General features: G+C 39.0%; 1 protein-coding gene across 3 annotated transcripts in view; it reads left to right on the forward strand.

The window, feature by feature from the left end:
* The window catches only part of LOC136875118 (oocyte zinc finger protein XlCOF6), a 91,622-nt gene extending 68,774 nt beyond the window's left edge, over nucleotides 1-22,848 (forward strand). For all 3 annotated transcript variants that reach the window (XM_067148856.2, XM_067148857.2, XM_067148858.2), the window contains one exon: nucleotides 19,722-22,848. In XM_067148856.2, coding sequence (XP_067004957.2) covers nucleotides 19,722-20,667 — 946 coding nt within the window. In that variant the 3' untranslated portion in view covers nucleotides 20,668-22,848. The remainder of the gene's footprint in view (nucleotides 1-19,721) is intronic.
* The last annotated feature ends 244 nt before the right edge of the window (nucleotides 22,849-23,092 follow it).

Consider the following 23,092-nt stretch of genomic DNA (forward strand, 5'->3'; position numbering starts at 1 on the left):
AGGGTATCGTAAATTATTGTCTCAACAGTAGACATGGAGCACCACAGCTAGAATTCAGGATGCAGCTTGTCAAACAGCTGATTGGGAATTTCACTGGCCGCAAACGAGTATGAAGAAAAAGGAAGTCTTCCTGATGCAACCACATCTCCAAAACAATTCCATTCCATAGTAAAAATTCCTGGTAGGGTAAAATCATGTGTGAAATGTGCTGCTGACAAGAAGAGGACTTTATCTGAAAGAAATGTGCAGTCAGCCTTTATGTGTAAACAATGCAACTTGTGTTTGTGCAAATCCGATTGCTTTCTATTGTTCCACCAACAAAGAGGAGTTGAAGTTATAAATTAAACTCTACAATGCACCCATTTCCTATATGTATGTACTGTTGACTTTCATTTGGTGAAAGAATCATATTTCTATGTTCATTAGTTTATAGGTTTTTGAATTTTCATTCATACATTGTTCTTTCTGCTAACACTACAGTCGCTTAGATGTCTATTTTGTATACAGTATTATTATGCACTTGTGTACAAAACTTAAGGATGTGGGATGGATATAACTTATCAACTACTTGGTTGAAACGTATAAATGTGCTGTAACATGTTGCCAGAAGTCTCCCACATGTGCATAGACACCGGGCATGATGTTGGCACTGACTTAGTCTCGCCCCACAAAGTTGAAGGAAGGGGACAAGACAGCAAGCTGTTACATTGCACATTACAACATGGCCCATAGACAACATTTGGATGACTTCACACGAGGAAGAATCATCGGGAAACTGAAAAAGGACAAAGTGTGATGAGTGTTCGGTAATGCTGTTTCACGTGCATAGAGAACATTCGAAACCAGAGGTACTGCTGCCCGAAGGAGAGGAGGATGTCGAGCAGATGACCACTGCACTCTACAAAGGCAAAAGGAGACTCACGTCAAACAGCAGGTAGAATTGCAACCACATTTAACAGGACTGCAAGGCACCCAAGTTCATACTCCACAGTGCCACAGCGACTGCATGGGTTTGGTCTGTTTGCTTGACGACCATTGCATTGTGTTCCATTGACACCATCATTTGTGATGGTGTCAAAGTCTGAATCGACGAGCAGTGGAGTAGTGTGCTTTTCTCAGATGAGAGCAGATTCAGTCTGAGTAAGGATTGTGTATGTACCCTCATCTGGTGAGACATGGGAACACGTAATGCACCCAGGAACATTGTCGAACATGATGATTTTGATGGTGCAAATGTTGTGGTGTGGGGAAGCATAATGTTGCATCGGCATATTGACCTCCAATTTCTGAACAGGGTACACTCACCAGTCAACGTTACAGTGACAGTATACTCCTTCCCCATGTGAGTCTTTTCAGGGATGCATTTGGCCTTTACTTGAGTTTTATGGATGATAATGCACGACTACATCAAACAGCGCAGGTGGATGAGGTGTTGAAATGAGAGGATATTCCGGGAATGGGTTGGCCTGCACATTTTCCTGACTCAAATCTCATTGAACACATGGGGGACATGTTGGGCAGAAGTATTGCAGCAAGTTCAGATGCACTAATAACCATCCAGCATTTGTCAACCGCACTGGTGGAGGAATGGAATGCCCTACCACAAGAACTCCTTACGAATGTTGTGGCCAGCAGGGGAACACATTGCCGAGCCTGGACCGCTGTCCGTGGTGATCGCACACCCTTTTATAAACCATGTCCCATCTTTTGTGATATCCAGGGGACCATCATGAGTCGGAGTCATTTAGGTGTAATTTATTGTCTGAATTTTCCGGGTATTCTGTGGAACGCAGAGGTGAAAGAAGGTGCAGGCATGAATGGATCGTTGGAGAAAAGATCAAGTTTTAATTAAAAACTTTAAAATTAGGAATTTTATTTCTTGCCTTTTTTCCTTTTCTTTTCAAATTTTAAAATTTGCTAAGCAATTACAAATAATGAGGTACAAAACTACAAGGGGACTGAGCACAACCACACTTAGAGGCAGTATTCACTGTGTTATCTGCTCGGTTGGTTGGGAGGCACTAAGCCTGTACTAGAAACATAGGCTTCCCACTAAGTTCTTTACATTACCAAAGAATTTTGAAACCTTCCCCTCGAACTACCTGTCTGAGACAATTAAAAGATGTCTGCCATTACCTTGAGCTGGCGGACCTCCGGAGATGGACGACCCGAGCCCTCCCCTACGTTGACTGCGGACTGGAGCGATCAAAAGACAATATGGCCCCAATGGTCCCAGCTTTTATAGCGGGGAAGGTTCCAGAAATCTCTGGGCCGAAGCCCTGGACACACACAATTCTTATTGGTAAATTAAATAAATTACAAAAATTCCTTATTGGTTAATTTTTAAAGCTGGCAGGAAGGGATAAAAGTGCTAGAAACCATTGAACACCAAAAACAATCTATAAACAATTCAGTTCATGAAACCTTGACACACAAAGTTACTTTGAAAATTGTTTGTTCATCCTCGTACCAGAGGGCACACATAAGTCAACAGTATAGACATCTGATGATAAATGTCCAAACTTCTTCCACTAGCAGTTTCAGAAATTATGTCACAGATGGCCTTCCAAATGCACAAAGCGGGTGTACCCCAGTACATGTATAACAGTGTCATTTCTGTTCACCTCATTGCATATTCCTTCCAGTTGCCTACCGTACCATACTGTAGCTGTTCTTGTCATCTATGGTTCAAGATTCATCGAGCTGTGTTACTTGGCAGTAACACAATATGTGAAAATTACTTTTGTCCTTAGATTTTGTACAGCAGTATATTTTTATCCACTTTGTATTTACCATTATGTGTGTGTTGCTTGAATCCATCGTCCTTGCTGTTACTCTGATGTTTTCCTTGTTGGAAATGTATATAGTGCTATGTATGATGTTTTCCTATAATATTACTACATCCAGATATGTAATTCACATGCCTTTCCATTGTTTAGATCATCCATATTGCTAATAATTTTTGCAAACAATGCATTCAGCTTCTTTCATATTCTTCAAGCCGATACTTCTCCTCTATCCTGTCAATCCAGCCTTACAAAGACGATTTAGGACTTCCTTAAGATGATCTAAGTGTTCTTCAAAGATTTCAGAAAACACCACGACATTGTCAAGGTAATGATAAAGATATTCAAATTGGTGTTGGAGAAGACCCTATCCAGCAGTCTAGTAAGAAGAGCCGTGCCTGTGGGCAGCTCAAACGGCACGCGGTTGTAGTTGTACAAGTTCCAATCTGTAGCGATAGCAGTTAGATGTTTTCATTCTTCTGCCAGAGGAATCCTGATTGTACTCTTGGTTAAGATATAGGATGGTGAAGAAATTAGCCTTACGCGACCAAGAGAAACATGAACAAAGATAAGGAAGGGGCTCTGATTGTAATATGACATTGCAGTTTAACACCCTGTAATAAATAACAGGCCCGAAACCACCTTCGGTTTTCGGTACAAGAAAAATGGGCAATGAATATGTCAACTTTGAAGGTCGAATAATACCATCCTTCAACATTTGATCAATGGACTCGGAAATAGTACTTCTGTATCAAGGATGACATAGCTCTTGCTTGAATGAAATTGGCTAATAGATGCGCATGGAAATCTTCTATAAAACATTTAACTGCTATTGCTTTTACAATTTTATAAGAGAGGACGCCAACAGAGTATGGGTAAATGATTTGGAGAATTTGGAAATGAGACATAGAAAATACTAAAGCATGATCCTGAAATTCTTGCAGAAACCTAAGAGAGGTGATCAAATCATTAGTTAAATATATTGAAATTTGGAGGTGCCCTTAAGTAACATGGTTAAGTGGTGTGGCAAGCTACTAAATCCAGGGGATATTACCGGAAATTATGTTGGATGTTGAGGTTCGAAAGATGCGTTACTGATGAAGAAAGGTGGAAATTGTTGTGGATGATCAGCCACTTGTCCAGATGGGACGGAAGTTTGTTGTGGGACAACAGATTTCCTACTCTCAGCTGATTTACTAGGGTCCTCTTCCGTTGTTAAGTTTACTGTTGGAAGATAGTCACTCTTAACACTAGCGGCTGACAACAACGTATTTGACATGCCACGCCCCCAATCTATTACAGGGAATGATGTTAGGCTAGATTACGCCATAGGGTAACGTCAACAATAAGGAAGGAAAAACAAACAATAATACAACTCACATACATAAGTTAAAGCAAGAACTGCGCTGGAAACCCATCCCATATAAAAAAAGAGGCGTAGATCCCTGGGAGATGCTGAGGCATACACCAAAAGTAACACCAATTTTCAAAAAACAAAACTATAATCAGATTAAATGAAGTTTATTTTAAATAAAATGAAAAATCTTTAAATGTTTGTTAAATGAGGGAAATTTTAAGGTGAACAGAACAGTAATGGTAGAAATAATACTATTCCATAAAAATGGTGAACCATTACCTAACTTGGTCTTAACAAGTTATTAAAATACATTATGTTAAATAAAATTAAAAATTTTACGGAGGGATAAAGCGTAGTTTGAATAATGTAGAGTGGCTTTTGACAAACCCCAGTGAAGGATCATTCACCCAAGTAATAAATTAAACTTAAATCACAACACAATCAAATGTCAAGAAAATCAGCAAATTAACAACCCATAGTCAATAAGTTGGAAAACGAGGCAGTAGAAGTAACCCAAGATGTCGACACAGCAGGAGAGTCAAACATGATCTCGCCTCCAGATGAAAACAGTACATTATTACATTAATAACGCCTCGCAAAAACAAGAAGAAAATTCCAAGCTAAGATAATGAGTAAAGGCCTTATTTTTTGTTGAAATATAACTGTTGATTTCTGTGTTAAAACTGACACTATTTCGGTGGGTATTTCGTGAAATAAATAGTCATAGTGATCTATATTTCTTGTGATAGCTTCCTCATAGTATTGGGTTAACCTAACTGATGTTGTGATTAGGGGTTTTAAAGTAAACTCTTGTAATGTATTAAATCTTAGAACATCTAAATATACATACATACATACATACATACATACATACATACATACATACATACATTATCATTATAGACTGTTATGCCTTTCAACGTTCAGTCTGCAAGCCTCTGTGAATTTACTAAACATCGCCACAATCCAAGATTTGCAACTAGTGTTGTGGCTTCATTTGGTTCTATACCTTTTATCTGAAAATCGTTAGAAACCATCGTCGTCTTGGTCTACCTCTACTTCTCTTACCCTCCATAGCAGAGTCCATTATTCTGCTAGGTAACCTATCCTCCTCCATTCACCTTGCGTAACCCCAACACCAAAGCCCGTTTGTGCGTACAGCTTCATCCATTGAGTTCATTCCTAAATTAGCCTTTATAACCTCATTCTGAGAACACTCCTGCCATTGTTCCCACCTGTTTGTACCATCATTCATTCTTGCTACTTTCATAATAATAATGTTATTTGTTTTACGTCCCACTAACTACTTTTTAAGGTCTTCGGAGACGCCGAGGTGCCGGAATTTAGTCCCGCAGGAGTTCTTTTACGTGCCAGTAAATCTACCGACACGGGGCTGTCGTATTTGAGCCCCTTCAAATACCACCGGACTGAGCCAGGATCGAACCTGCCAAGTTGGGGTTAGAAGGCCAGCGCCTTAACCGTCTGAGCCACTCAGCCCGGCCTTGCTACTTTCATGTCTGTTAATTCTAACTTATGAATAAGATATTCTGAGTCCACCCAGCTTTCGCTTCCATAAAGCAAAGTTGGTCTGAAAACAGACCAATGTAAAGATAATTTCGTCTGGGAGCTCACTTCCTTCTTACAGAATACTGCTGATCGCAGCTGCGAGCTCACTGCATTAGCTTTACGACACCTTGATTCAATCTCACTTACTATATTACCATTCTGGGAAAACACACAACCTAAATACGTGAAATTATCGACCTGTTCTGGCTTTGTATCACCCGTCTGACATTCATTTCTGTTGAATTTCTTACCTACTGACGTCAATTTTGCCTTGGAGAGGCTAATTTTCATACCATACTCATTGCACCTACTTTCAAGTTACAAGATATTAGACTGCAGGCTTTCGGCACAATCTGCCATTAAGACCAAGTCGTCAGCATAGGCCAGCCTGCTTACTACATTTCCACCTAACTGAATCCGTTCCTGCCATTTTATACATTTCAGCAAATGATCCATATAAACTACGAACAGCAAAGGTGAAAGATTACGGCCTTGTCTAACACCTGTAAGTACCCTGAACCAAGAACTCATTCTACCATCAATTCTCACAGAAGCCCAATTGTCAATATAAATTTCTTTGATTGATTTTAATAATCTACCTTTAATTCCATAGTCCCCCAGTATAGCGAACATCTTTTCCCTCGGTACCCTGTCATATACTTTCTCTAGATCTATGAAACATAAACACAACTGCCTATTCCTCTCATAGCATTTTTCAATTATTGGCGCATACTGAAAATCTGATACTGACAGCCTCTCTGTGGTCTGAAAACACACTGGTTTTCATTCAACTTCCTCTCAACGAAAGATCACACCCTCCTTTCCAAGATGCCAGTGAATATTTTGCCTGGTATACTAATCAATGAGATACCTCGATAGTTGTTGCAATCCTTCCTGTTCCCTTGCATATAGATAGGTGCAATTACTGCTTTTGTCCAATCTGAAGGTACCTTACCAACACTCCATGCTAATCTTACTACTCTCTGAAGCCATTTCATTCCTGCCTTCGCACTATATTTCACCAATTCAGGTCTGATTTCATCTATTCCTGCTGCTTTATGGCAGTGGAGTTTATTTACCATCCTTTCCACTTCTTCAAGTGTAATTTCACCAACATTTTCCTCCTCCCCATGAGCTTGGCTGTTCGCATCACCACCAGGATGATTTCCTTTTACATTGAGATGATGTTCAAAATATTCCCTCCACCTCTCCAGTGATTTCCTGGGATCTATTATGAATTCAGCTGAATTACTAAAAACACTGTTCAGTTCCTTTTTTCCTCTCTTCCTAAGATTCTTTATTACTGTCCAGAAAGGTTTTCCTGCTGCTTGACCTAGCCTTTCCAGGTTATTACCAAAATCTTCCCACGACTTATTTTTGGATTCAACAACTATTTGTTTCGCTCTGTTTCTTTCATCTACGTACAAATCGCTGTCTGCCTCGGCCCTTGTTTGGAGCCATTTCTGATAAGCCTTCTTTTTACGTTCACAAGCTGCTCTCACTTCATCATTCTACCAAGATGTTTGCCTTTTCCCATCTTTACACACAGTTGTTCCTAGGTATTCCCTTGCTGTTTCTACTACAGCATCCCTGTATGCCACCCATTTCTGTCTATATCCTGAACCTGTTTAGTGTCTACTGTTCAAAACTTCTCACTAATCATATCCATGTACTCCTATCTAATATCATCGTCCTGGAGATTTTCTACCGTTATTCGTTTGCAGATAGAATTCACTTTCTCTACCCTAGGCCTAGAGATACTTAGTTCACTACAGATCAGATAGTGGTCTGTATCATCGAAAAATCCCCGGAAAACTCTTACATTCCTAACAGATTTCCTGAATTTGAAGTCTGTTAAGATATAGTCCTTTATGGATCTGGTACCCCTAGCCTCCCATGCATAGCGATGAATAGCCTTATGCTTGAAGAATGTATTCGTAACTGCTAAACCGCAACCTTCCTTTTTGTACTGCCGTTAATTTTATGGGGACACCATGTCCTCCCAAGACACATCTCAAATCCCATGGCACATCGCGGCTGGGCAAATACATCCAAAGCCTGCGATTGCTAAATTATTCCTTCCTTTTCATTTGAAGTCCATTTATTCCATTGGAACTCTTCAAACATTTAATATACCAATTAATCCTCGGTGCGTGGATTCTGCCACTCATAACACTGGAATCGACATTATATCGTCTTAGGCATCGAGATTTATCTATTTCACCATCAAAAACAGTACGGCTCAATTCTCACCTCATGCCGGATTTTCGTCCCGCACGGCTTCCAATCTCAAAAATGGGCTCAAACCACTCTGGGCTTTCAACCTAACGTGACCATCCTATACACGTGCCTCTATCACGTCTAAACAAATGTTTATGGTTATACAAAGTCCAAAAACGTGAAATCATCAATTTACGTAAAAATCAAATTTACTACCCGAATTAAAGTCTTTTACGCCACATGTTATCTCTACATTGATTATTACTTTCACCAGCGAATTCTCCTTTCATAATCTGGTTTTCTGGTAACAAATATGCCTAACTAAGGTACAAATAATCACCGTGGTGATTGAAGAGGCAAAATAAACTGGGTTAGCATAAACGAAAAATCTAACACTTGAAATGAACTTAAATCAAAGTATTCACAAACAGCATGCATTAATTGAAAGAAATATCCCATACTTACATTATACACAACAAACAAATATCCAATTAATTAATTTGTCTATCCCATAATTACGTTAATGTAAATTAGTTCATCCGCCGATCTTAAATAAATCATGGATTCGGGAAGCGATCCGTGTGTTACGTTAAGTAACCACGATTAATTTACCCTAAGTTCTGTTTTGTCATGACAACATCCCCAAACATATCAAATTTGTGTACTCATTCCTGTGTAGAATTTCATTGTCTCGTGGCGATGGAGAAGCCTCATGGGCCCATATTGGTTTACTCGTGCATCATGTCGCACTTTTATAATAATAACAAAACAAAACACTTCTGGGCGATTACCCATTATTAACACCTTACTAAAGAATTTACAATGATTTATACAAAAACAACACTTATAGGTGCCTAAAGACCTATTACACTTTCACTATTATGTTCTTCCTTGAGCCCGAACCACAAGTCGTGACACTTACAACGAGGTGTCGTTTTATTCGACCCGGCGCATATCGCGTTAGTCAACCGGCAGTTCCTGATGTATTTCTAGGCCGTCTCGTGTACGCTCGCTCCTACAGTTCCCCACTCGGACAATTATTGTACCACCGTCTATCTTGAAATATTTACTTCCAGCTCCGTACACTGGCTTCAAAAAAGTACTATCGGCGTTCTGTTAGTTATTTATATTCAATCACATGAAACCTTTAGGCCTGGTTTCATCAACACATGTTAGTACTTAACAAGGTGTTAAATCATTTTAACATACGATTCAAGAAAATTTGCGTTTCATCAACAACTGTTAACATTAACAAATGTTAAACTGCCTATTAAAGTTAACATCGGCTATTTCCAATGTTAAATGGCTAACATTAGCATTTAGCAACCTGTTCCAAAATGGCTGCTGTGAATCTCGCTTTCGAGGCGGAATTGCTCTGTTTAGATCTTTTACAAAACAATCCTGATCGAAGAAGAGTTCAGCGACGTAATGACTTTGAAAATTTGACGGATGCAGAATTTCTGCATAGATACAAGTTATCGAAAATAGTCGTTGCTAAGGTTGTTGACGAAATTCAAGTGAGGTTGGAATATCCTACGAAGAGAAACTTACCTCTTTCTCCAATGTTGTAGGTACTGATAATATTACGATTTTTTTCTACTGGTTATTTTCACATAATGGTTGGAGACAATGCTGGAATTTCTAAAGCCACTGTTAGTAGAGTTGTTTGTCGAGTGTCTGTAGCAATAGCATCCATGAGAAGGAGGTATATAACATTTCCTTGAGTAGAAGAGAGTCAGCGAATTATCCGCGACTTCTATGAAATAAGCCGTTTTCCTGGTGTTTGTTCTAGGTGCATTAGATTGCACACATGTAAGAATCCAATCACCTGGAGGCAATTGGGCCGAAATATATCGTAATCGGAAGCGATATTCCTCTGTTAATCCTCCAAATCAGGGATATACTGTACTTGCTAGGTGGTCTGGTTCTGCACACGACAATACAATATTTAATAACTCCCGTTTGAAGTGGGACAATTAACGATGTGATTTTGTTAGGTGACAAGTGGATACCCGCTAAGAAAAATATCTGTTAACCCCATTGAAACCCTCGCGGACTTTTCCCGCGCCTCGTCCTTTTCTTTTATCGTCAAGCCATCTGTGCGCTTGCACTCAATTACTTATATATATTCACTAACTAATTCAATTAACAACTCTTCTTCGAAGGAGGAAAAATTAGAATTACGATTCCGTTTCACTTCACGCGCCATATTTTACAGCTGTACTCAAACAAAAGCGCATCAGAGTGTGCTGTAAAACAGCATGTTCGTATCACTGGCTCCTTGATTCGCACCAGTTCGCAATATTGGGAGAGTTAACAGTCGATTAGTTAACATTTCACAAGAAAAGTTTGATGAAACGCAAGAAACCTAACAAGATGTTAAATTTTTAACTCCGTGTTAACTAACTATTTGTTAGTATATATTTAACACGTGTTGATGAAACCGGTCCTTAGAAATGTATTAATTTCAACATACAGTTGTACTGTTTATTTACACTCGGTACTATGAATATACTCACTGTTCGTCTTCACTCTCATAACAACTCACGTACTTTCATCTCTAACTGACTTCGATTGCGTCCCGAGGTACTGACTTAACTACTTCATACGACTGGTGATGTGAGGTCCAACTCCTGGTTATTTATGGACGATATGGTTTCCCGCCGGGGTCATCCGCGGTCATACCAGAGGGAGGGGGTTGCACTTGCACGTGGATTTGGATCTCACTTATTAAACTGGTGATTCACATTCACGGAGATATTACTTGATTTCTGTCCTCCTAAGTCTATGCTGGTGCGATATCGCTGACCAGTAGGAATACAGGGTGGGTCTTTTCCTAGAATTCTATATTTTAATTCACCAAACTTACAATTAATCAACATGGGGATGACATCTAAAAATCCCGTCTGTTCAATTCAGTGGTTGGAATATTTTAATTATTATTTCGACTGGAGATAACTGGAATTCATATTAACTTCTGTCATGTTGGCGCATCTGCGAGTCCTTTAGAAATGTTGTCATTGGCTAACACTGCAGCAGTTCATTTAGATATCTCCCTCTGACTACTTAACAACAATATGCCTTGAGGCGTGGGACATATTCTCCGTATCCGTGACGTATGGCCTCCTCTTTTGTTCTGCTCGCTCACTTCCTTGTTGCAGTTAGGACTGTTGTTCTGAGTTGTAGATTTAATCCTCTTAGCTTTTGACCGGGAAATTTACTACCCATTATTACGGGCCTGACTCTTGGTGACAGATTGTTGCGAGCACGTCTGACAATGTTGAAATCTCTTGGTCTACACCAGAATGACAATGTGTATATTTGAATACTCTCATATGCCTGCATTTATTTTATAATATCAAATCATGATACCTCTGGGCCATCTCATCCGGGTACAATACATAGCCTACATATTTTTTCCATTTTGAATTACTTGTCTACAAAGTAAAAATTAAGCATGGTTTCAGCATTATCAGGATGCAGGGTCAGAAAGTATCTTTGTGTAAGCAGAGAAGCCCCTTTCATTGACCTTATTAGAAGTCAGAAACCATAATGCTTGTGAACACTTGGATGCAAATTCACTGTGGTCTTCTATCAAACCTCTTAAAACCTCACAAATAACGTCTTATTTCTTCGTCTGTACCAGATGTGTTTTCACTGCATGTTTCAAAGCCATCTAGCCCTGGAAGATGTTCACAAATAGGCTGGTGCTGCCCGACCAGGGATGAGTAGCTCAGATGGTTAAGATGCTGGCTTTCTGAGTCCAAGTTGGCAAGTTCAGTCTGGTGGTATTTGAAGGTGCTCTAATACGTCAGCCCCGTCAAATACAGGACAATATTTTGGCATCTCAGCGTCTCCGAAAACCGTAGTAGGACAAAAACAATAACATTATTACTACTCAACCAGGAGATCGATTTACAGTAGGCCTACTAATACCATCGTGGTTTACAAGAAAGACAGTATTATTCATCTTTCCTTTTATAATCATCCATGTCCTCATGCCAGGGTTATCCAGTTTTTCTATAGGAATATTGGCTTGCATGAATGCTTTTGTTGTGTCTTTTACAAACTGCTGCCTATCACTTTCCAACTTCTTTGCGATGTGTAAAGTATTGCTGATTATTATTTGCTTCATTCTTCTTCTTTTTGTGTGTTTCTGATTCTTTGCAGTGTTTATCGTCCGTGTCTTTTCGTTTCCACATAATACGAACATTACAGTACTTCCACAGTGGAATCTTTCTTGCAGCATCAAATACATAGAACGCTCGGCCCTCGAGAAAAACTGGTGTGACTTTAGTTTTCTGCATTTTTATACTTAAATGGTGGACATTTGCCAGAAGTGAACTCTCAGTGCCAACGAGTATAATGCGCACTGCTGTATATACGACCGTTCTTGTTACGACCGCAACACCATTTGCTGTAATCGATAATATATACCGATTTTTATTGATTGCCTTAGAGACCGCGGAACTGCACTTTGTGTGCATTTGTGTAGAGAATATACAGCCTGTCAAGCAACTGTCAAGGAAAGTAAAATAGTCATCATAATCATTTCAACGTTTATTGGAGAGCTTTTCCAGTACTATTTTGCATTTTTCGTACCAAGTGGGGTATATTTGCATAATTCGCACAATAAATCAGATTTTGCAATATTTTGCAAGTTCATTTTGCTGAAATATGGTACTTTAAGTACCTACAAGGGCATATATAGGCAAGAAAGCAGATATGAAAAATTTGTCCGTATTGCTATTGCCAAAAAATACGACCCATAATAATGAGCCAGTTACGTAACTGACAAGTCACGATAAGATAACACAGTGATGTGAAGAAGATATAAGAACCAGGTTCCTTACACTAAGGGCTGTCCAAAAACCCTAATTGAAAACGGTATATTTTACAATAACTACCACTTAGACTATTACCTTTTTAAAAAGTCACATTGGGATAAACCAACTTAATGTGAAGTATAACTTAATTAATAATATGTAGTGATAATCAAATCATATGAGCCTAACCCTTAATTTACAAAAGAAAATTGAATTTAATATTTATGAAATTTAATATACTGTTAAAAATAATAGTAATATTTAAAAAACTGTGAAAAATAGTGATTTTGTAGCACATATGTCAATACACGGCATAAGAGAGTAGAAACATACGTATCAATAAAACAGATCAAAATGAAAATAAACACTGCTACGGCATTAAAAACACAGAAACGACCCGCGATGGCTACAACACACGCATCAAGGATGAAACACACTGCAAACACGCAAACAGATATATCGAAGGTGAAAAATAAAACTTTGAAAGGCAAAGGAAAATTTCAAAGTAACTGGACAACAATAGCATCACATTTATGAGCCACCCACTTGAAGCATAAACGGCGTACCAAAGTAAATGCAAAGATGGAATTCAGATCACAAAAAGTACACCAAATAAATTAAAACGACACCTTCAGATAAGATTACATTAACAGAAGAAGTTCATAAAAGCAGTACTTACATCATAAGGAGATATCCCAGGTAACTCGCCGTTATTGACCTATGACTAGTAACACTCACAGGGAGGAATTAACCAATGATATATTTAGAAGTGTTTCAAAATATTAACATTTAAAAAGGATATGAATAATCATCCCTTGATGGGGTTTACCACCCATTTTAACCAATGCCGGTCAGTTGTTTCATCATGTTAATGGCTTGGATGCCATACATGGCTACCAGAATCGTCCACTCTCGAGCAGCTCTAATGGTAAACAGTCACTTTCCGCAGTAGGCCGCATGAGGCAGTAATGTCAGACAATCGTAGCACGCTCTGGAGAGCAGAGTCAGTACACAATACAAGATCCATGGTTCATGGACAGATGGGGTTAGAGTACATTTTGCAGTCTGATACACACACACATTGCCAAGCGCTGCACGCATTTTATCATAGAAGATGAGCTGCGCCATACCAACACGTAGTTCATATATGTGTCTTCTCGTATATATTCAGGTCCAATTCGTAATGCCACAGCCATCTCGAAAAGGTGTTCAACTAGGACATTAGCTTTTCTCGCATGCTCGTCCAGTTTCAGAGTCAATATGTCCCTAGCTCTATTGTAAAAATGGAACAATCTAGTTTGAACATGCTTGAGCCGATGTCCAAAAGGTTCACTACTTTGAAAAACTTAAAACAGAGGCGAGCTCAGTAGTATTGTCGGTGATGGTGGACAGAGCGTCATCAATTTCCTTCTCATGTACCAGAATACTGATGGGAAACTCTAAATATTCTTTAAGTTTAGCAGTATCTATAGCAACCGTGCCACCAGACTGGACCTTTCTAATTAAAAGTTCGTAAATTAATTCTTCCTTGCAAAGATACCATGGTGCAAGGTCTTACCTAGAAACAGGCATAGTGGAGGGGAAAGTTAAAAAATTTAGAAAATTCCAGAAACAGTTTTTTTATAGAGTTCAGTTTCAAGTTTTATGAACAGCCATCAAAAGAGGCTTTATCCAGACCCATTCAATCACGCTCTACTACCACTTGTTCCGGGGATATCGTGGAACGCAAAGGTGTAAGACGGTGCGGGCTTGAATGGGTGGATGGAGAAACGATCACATTTTTATATAAAATTCTAAACTTTGAAATTTTATTTCTTTCCTAGGATTTTTTGTTTTCCTTTCAGATCTTAAACTTCATTAAACAATAACAATAACATAATAATTGGAAATACATAGGTGGAGCTCTACAGCTCTAGAAACAATAATTATTTGAAATCAGGTACAGTAAAAGTTGAGATAGATAGACCACAATTGCTCCAGTTAATTACAAGAGAGGAGATTGGGCTCCAAAATTTACATTAGAAGGAGTGTCTTTGCTCCACACACTTACTCTCTAGGAAATTACACTCCAAACTTTACAAGATAGCCTCTCAGTGGCATTATTTAACTTTTACATTACGTAAACCATTAACCAATTTCCACTGTCTTACTTACTCGACAGTCTGCATTGCATTAAGTAGGAAGTAGAATAACTATAATTACCGGGGGCAACGATCTGCCAGGAATGGTATCCTTTAAGTCCATCTCTGCAGACGATATAAATCTTACAGTCCAAAGTACCTCCTTTCAAGAAGCAGAGAATATTCTGAATGAAGACCTTCAGAAGCTCGATGTTTATTTCAGAAAGTGGCATCTTTGACCAAGTCATTCCAAATCTGAGGTAACCAGATTTCATCTTAGCAACTTGCAGGCAAGATACCAACCTAGAGTGATGTTTGCGAACCAATATTTGAAATACAACAGCTGTCTTAAGTACTTAGGAGTGATGTTGGACAGAGAACAGACTTACAGCCATCATATTGAAAAAAATGGCCGCAAAACTGAAAAGCCATAATAACCTACTCAGTTGGTTAGCCGGAACATAACGGGGCGCTGGTGTCAACGCTCTCAGGACTACTGTTTGGCTATCACATGCTCTCCAGCTAAATACTGTGCAGAAATATGGTTGAACAGCTTCCATTGCCAACTGATTTATATGCAACTCTGCCAGACAATGAGGATAATCTCTGGCACTCTTTACTGCACTCCATCTCAGTGGCTACCTGTACTGTGTAATGTTGTTCCCCCTCACATCAGGAGACAGCAAGCTCTTGTCTGTGGCATAGAATAATGAAGAATGACGCTCTCTCTATCCACTGAGACATCATCCAAATCATTACATCCAGGTTGAAATCGTTAAATCCAGCGTACAGAATGGCTATACAACTTACTTCAACTGTGTTTGACCCCCAAAATATATGGAAGGATGGGTGGTCTAAATCTCCATCTCGTGGTCAGATTGAAATAGATGACCCCACCATAAAACTAAGTGGACTTCATCTCCCTCAGGCTATCTGTTCATGACTCAGCAGAATTTGATGTGGCACTGCCCGAACCAGTGCAACCTTACATCAGTGGGGCTGGATAGACTCACCTCATTGTGACTGTGGATATGTATTAGAAACCATCAAACATATCGTACAGGAGTGCCCTCTACATATGTATCCGGGGTCTTTGGAAGATTTTCATGCAGCCAATCCAAAAGCAACTGAATGGATTAAATATCTACAAATGCATATTTAAATTTATTTTCCTTTTGGTCCTAATGCTGTAATATTGTACAAATTCTTTTATTATACTGTCTTGTATGCATCATATGGTAATAAAATTAATAGGGGCAATAATCTACCGGGCCTTAGTAAAAGGAAAAGATTAAAGTTATTGGCGAACACTTGCACTCCGAAATTCACAAGAAAATAATTAAAAATCCCATGTGGGTTTATGGCCTGATATTACAGAGGCTAAGAGGTGACTAGATGCAGAGAATTTTAATTATGAAAGAAAGAGAGAAATTTTAAAGTTTACAAAATCGTAGTCACCTCAAAAGGAAGTTGAAGGGGAATAAAAGAGGGTTGCCACTAAGATCTCTAGAAACCTTCCCCTCAAGTTAGCTTTCTGAGACTATTACATGAAATCCTTGAGCTTCCTGCTGGCCACCCAGCAGTTGACTGGGATCTGGTTTTTTGGTCTCGATGATTGCACTTCAACCTACATTCATAGCCTTGGCAGTAATGTCCTCTTCCCTGGGTGCCATGTACTTCTAGGGGTCACTTTCTGCAGAATGGCACAAGGATGTCAGATATCTCTATACAATTCATACCATTTACCTAGGCACTTTGCCAGTGAGCTACTGTTTGCAGTATTTCGCTAGAAGTTCCATGGTTCCATGATTACAGACGACCAACATCCCTTCCAGTATTCTAAATTAAGGCGTGGTAGATTACTGAATACTCGGGCAGTGCCTCTGTGCTGTCCCAGCAGAAGTTCCTGTTGCAGTGTAGTCTAAATTCTTCATCCAGTTCTTCCAGACTTCATCGATCATAAGATTTCTTAACATGTCTGAAAGTTTTATTTGACTGTTTCCAAGTCAAGTTGCATTAAAGTACTAAGCTGTGCCTCACTCATTGGCCACATGGTCTAATTCAATATTCCACAACCGGTGTTCCTCCTTTCAGTTTTGTTTGAGGATAATGATGTGTTTGCAGCCACTAATTACTCTATGCAAAATGTCAGTTGTAAAGTTTTCTTTATTCTTACTAATGAACTAGGGATGACTTCTCGGTGAGGCTACATTATGCGGTACCCTTGACTGAAGAACAACTCTGAACATTTGCTCACCTGGTGAAGAGCCAGTGGAAAGGCAAGACATTGAATGTCCATTTGAGATACATGGCATATGCGAAGAAGTAAACAGAGTCCAGTTCCTACCTTTATGATCACACATTCATGATATATTACTGAGTTTTTACTTATTTCAATGTGGTCAATTAAACCAACACACAGGTGCAGAGATTGGCAGGTGGTGTGGTATCTGGGCTCACTAAAAAGAAAGTGCGGACCTGATCGCTTCTGTTACAACTATACAATTCTATTACAGTGTTACACTTGCTGTTGTGTAAGGTCCTACTATATTTTGACATAGAGAATTGAAGTCAGCTATGGGGATCTCGATGTGGTTATGGTTTTCTCAGAGTTTATTTTATTCTTATCATTAATGGGAGTACTGGACAAGTTGGCTGTGTGGTTAGGGGTGCGCAGCCATGTGCTTGCATCCGGGAGATAGTGGATTTGAATCCCACTGTCTGCAGTCCTGAAGATGGTTTTTCATGTTTTCCCCTTTTCACACCAGGCATATGTTGGAGCTGTACTTAGATAAAGGCTGCAGCCACTTCCTGCCCACTTCTGAGCCTTTCCTATCCCATCATCATTAAATTAAAATAAGATATATAATGGATCAACCTATTCGATACAAGTAGAAATAGAAATGTAATGTTACATTCCTAGTTAATAACATGCGGTACCGCTTTTGACCACTGTTCTGGGTCGCCATCAGCCGATCACATAGAATATAAAAACAATGCACGGGAAAACAACAGCAAATGCTGTTCATGAAGCACTATAATACTTTGGGGGTTAGTACTGCGTATTGAAAACTCACCGAAATCGTGAAGTAGTCGAGGATCAATCCCCCAGATGAAACCAAGAAGAAAGTTCTTGAAGAGCAGCAGAACATACATGCTGACTGGTACTGTGTTTCTAAGTGATTATGAAACTCGATGAAAATGTAGTTAATGGATCTAGTCTGCAAACTTTGTTAGACACAAAATAATACAATGCAGTTTCATGTATTTGACGATAGAAATATATATTAATGTTTATAGAAATAGAAATAATTTTTTTGTCAATTGTTTTTCATCTCCATCTTCAAACATCTGACATTGGAGATTCTATAAACATTAATATATATTTCTATCATCAAATATCTTAAACTGAATTGAATGATTTCACAGCTAATGAAGTTTGCATGCCAGATCCTTGAATTAATTTCATCGAGTTTCATAAACACTTAGAAGCACAGTGCAGGTCAGTACGTATGTTCTGCTGCTCTTCAAGAACTTGCTACTGGCTTCATCTGTGGGATTGATCCTCGACTTCTTCATGATTTTGGTGACTTTTCAACACGCAGTACTAATCCATAAAGTATTATAGTGCTTCATGAACTGCGTTTGCTATTGTTTTCCCATGCATTGTTTTTATATTTTATTTGATCAGCTGATGACAACCCAGAACAGTGGTCGAAACCGGTACCGTATGTTATTAACTAGGAATGTAACATTACATTTCTACTTGTATTAAATAGGTTGATCCACTATATATCTTACTTCAATTTAAAAGTGAACTCAGTTCAATACGAAACATTATGAAATTCTTATCTTTAAATATCCCATTATCGCCATAAGACCTATCTGTGTTGGTGCAACGTAAAGCAAAAATTGTAAAGAAAGTACTGGGAGTATCCCTTTGTTTTCACATCTGAAGTTTAGCACTGAGAGACCTTCATTGGCAGATATAAATCTGATCATCATTACTTCCATGCATTTGTTGTTGTTTTATGAACACTTGATCTTTTCTTTTCCTGGATGCTGCTTTCCCTTAAATATTCCATGCCTTCTAACATGAAAGGGATGCTCTCTGTAAATTTAAGTTCAAGCTTCCCAGATTGATAAGTCCTGAATATTGGTGAATGGAGATTGGGTACTGCCTGAGGTAGTCACATCTGTCTTATGTTTAACCATTGTATACAAAATAGTAAAAGGATCTACTAGGGTTGAGCCAAGAGTCTTTAAAATTTGCCACTCTACAGCTAGTGAATGTTTGTAATTTTTGCACAGTGATTTGTGTATGCAGTGTGATAGTTCCTGTAAGGTTTCTTCTTAATTAACACCTGTTACTGTAGTAATAGGCCATAGCATCATACAGCATCCAACAGTATGTCAGCCTGACAACATTCTTTTTTACTATGGGCTAAACATTTCACCGACACAAATAGGTCTTCTGGCAACAAACGAACAGGAAGTGGGAAGGAACTGGCCGTTGCCTTAAGGTACATTCCCTCCATTTGCCTGGTGTGAAAATTGTAAAACATGGAAAACTATCCTTAGGGCTGGTGACAATGAGGTTCCAACCTACTATCTCCTGAATACAAGCTCAAAGATGTGTGCCGCTAACTGCACAACCACCTCACTTGGTGACAGACATATCTTAGTACCTATCTAATAACTATGGAGTAAGGGTGTTCAGATGTCTGTTTTGTGGCAAATTTACCTGATAATATGAGAAAAATTTCAGCTCATTTATTGACTCCTTCTGTGTGCTATATATAACTTTTCTGTTTGTCACAAATAGTAATTAGTTTTTGTATTCCAGTGTGGAGAATATGGTAGTGACGAGTGGTCTGCTGGATTCATCTGATGGTTGCTGCCAAGTATTGGAAACAGGAAGTGAGCTGACATGCAGTTCTCCAACTGATACTGTGGAAAGGCCATTTGCCAAATGTGCAAAGGTCATTGCCCCAGGAAATTCTTCTATTCAATGCAATGAATGTGGCAAAACATTCTCTCACAAGTCTGGCCTTCGAAAACATCGTTTTATTCATACGGGGGAACGGCGTCACACTTGTGATAAGTGTGGTAAGAAATTTACAGCGAGGTCGAATCTTACGGAACACATGTTGATTCACACAGAAGAGCGGCGTTTTAGTTGTAATGAATGTGGGAAAAAATTCTCGCAGGGTTCCGTGTTGAGAAAACACATGTTAACACACTCTCAGGATCGACCGTACCCCTGTCAGGAATGCGGTTTGGCCTTCTCTCGGAAGTATAATCTCCGGAAGCATATGTTGCTTCATTCTGGTGAACGACCACATGTTTGTTCCGAATGTGGCTCAACCTTCTCTCTGAAGGCTACTCTAAAGAACCATCTGCTGACTCACCAAGAGGAAGGGACGCACCGATGCAGTGTTTGTAGTAAAACATTCCACCGGGATTATAACTTGAAGAGACATATGCTCACACACTCCGAGGAAAAGCCGGAAGTTTGTAATTTATGTGGAAAGACATTTAAATTCAAGTCAACCCTTAGTCAGCACAGATTAACGCATACTGGTGAACGCCCATTCCATTGTACTGAATGTGGTAATACATTCTCCCAGAGATCTACTCTTAAGAAGCATATGCTAACACACACAGGGGAGCAACCACATATTTGTCGTGAATGTGGTGATACGTTTTCTCTGAAGTGTAATCTTAAAAAACACGTGCGAACTCATTCTAGAGTGTTGCCGAGACGCCAGAGCCCGAATTTGGCAAGTTAGGTCGTGCCTTTGTTCGGTGGTATTGAGAGATGCCCAAATAATTCAGCGTTATCTGCATAAAAGGAACATTAATGAATTCCTTCAGGACATAATTCCAGCAACACCAAAAACCATGAATGTTAGTGGGTCATGAAACCAATGTCACCATTCATTGTGACCCTATTATTTTTACCACTCGCTAGGATGACAAGTTTTGGAAGAAAAGTTGTACGTCGTTCACACTCAAGCCATATGCAAATTCGCCATGCTGAGCAGCCTCACTGTTAGAGTGAATTTTGAAAAGGAAATATTTCTGGCTTTAAAACATCTATAGTTTCTTATCAGCCTTGCTTCGCAACACATCTGTGCGAAGGCCGTTCCATTGCAAGTTTCCCGAGAGCCTGGAAGATATATGTACTCATTCACTTTGTTCATCTTGTGTACATTTGTTCATTTTCCAATGTTATGTTTATGCAAAAAGGCTTGGTTAACGTCCAGTTGTGCTGTCACTAGAGTAGGGTATTCAGAAGTTTGTTTCTTTTGGAACTTGTTTAACAGTGCAGCAGATATAAAATATTTGAGAATAGATCTATTCTTTCTTGTACTTTAGGTGATTGTAATAATCTATGATCTTAAAAAACCTAACTGATAAGGCTGATGACATACTGAGTGGCATGACTTTTAGACTGTGAGCGCTCCATCCAAAGACCTCGTACACCCAATACAGAAATTGACAAGCTTGGACTACCAAGAATCTGAATTACATTCAAACTGGACTTGAATTATGTGCATACAACCTATACAAGAGAATAGGTCGCTGATCCAAAACTCTGATTGTGGAGCACCATACCAAACCATCCAGCACAGCATTGAGTAGTGCAATTTGAGAGCCTACACAATTTGACAGACTCGGTGCTAGACCATCAAGCCTTGGGTAGCTAGACTGGACATTAGGTTCTAACAATATTTTGTTTTGTGTCATTCCATTAATATGCATTTTATTATTTGTATGTTTCATTTATTATTATTTGTATTTATAATAGTTTGTGTGTATCATTGTTTTTCATTGTGTAATGCCATGTGTTAAATAAATAACATACCGGTACTAGACTTAGTGAAACTCTTATATTAAAAACCGAACCCCACTGCGCTTGAAAAGGCCTTGGCCTGCCCATCGACCGCTGTTTAGCCCAAAGGCCTGCAGATTATGAGGGGTCGTGTGGTCAGCAGGATGCGTCCTCTTGGCCATTATTCTGGGCTTTCGAGACCGGAGCCGCCATCCCACCGTCAGGTAGTTCCTCATTTCTAATGATGTAGGCTGATTACACCTGGAACCTGCCCTCAGGTCGAGAGAAAAGTCCCTGACCTGGCCGGGAATCAATCCCGGGGCCTCCGAGCGAGAGGCTGGCACGATACCCCTATGCCACAGGGCCGGCTGAAACTTCCATATACATGCATTTAAATTAACTTCTTGCTGAAAACTGGGTCTGCAAATTGCAAAATTTTCTTAAACCTTTTAATATGTGACTGTCCATAACTGCAATGGATTATATTGTGAATGGAAGTGCGAGGAACCCTTAAGGTGCTTAACACCATAGTGCTTCAATTTAGAAATGATTATCTCATTGATACTGTGTCATAAGCTTTGGTAATTTCAATAAACATGACACCAGTAATTGTTTGGTACTCAAAATGATTATTTCAGCAATAAATTATACTATAGCTTTAGTGGTTCATTTTTGTGCCCTGGAACCTGACTGAGAAGCATTTATTGTTCTCATAGTATTTTGAAAGTTGTATTTTCGTAGTGGTTTAATGTCGCACCAACACATGTAGCTGTCTGGACTGTTTCTTATAAACTGGAACTTCAGAACATTCTGGAAAAACCCTCTCAGTTTATATGTGTAGTTAGTGGGAACACTATTATATCAATAATTTATTTTCAAAAGGGGGTGGAGAGACCATAATAGACTCCTCTTTGAATTACAAAGTTCTATAACTATTCTTTTATCATCACCTCGTGAAACTACTTCTCGTGCAAACTTTTATCTGTCAGTGCAATTACCTCATTTGTGCTGCTGGTTTCCTGTCATATCAGTGACTGTAGATCCAGTCATTTTCCTCTGTATAAACTGATAACAAGGATTGGCAATATTTTGTATTTAGCTCACAAAAATTATTCAAAACATCTGGTAAAATGGGTACGGGTTCCTTTCTTACCTTCCCATCTATTTCCTTATAACTTCCCATGCATCTTAACACATATTTTTAGAGTTTGTAATATAGATTTCATTGGCTCTAAATTTTGTTCACTTAATTTCCCTCCTGTATATTTGCTTTACATTTTTGTACCTATCCTTATCATCCGAACTACTGGTCATAGTGGAATAACATTAGTTTCCTACTTTTGGAGTACACCAATTGTCCTATTTGTTATCCTACTTCT

Source organism: Anabrus simplex, chromosome 5 (genome assembly GCF_040414725.1).
Source record: "Anabrus simplex isolate iqAnaSimp1 chromosome 5, ASM4041472v1, whole genome shotgun sequence".
Taxonomy (NCBI): domain Eukaryota; kingdom Metazoa; phylum Arthropoda; class Insecta; order Orthoptera; family Tettigoniidae; genus Anabrus; species Anabrus simplex.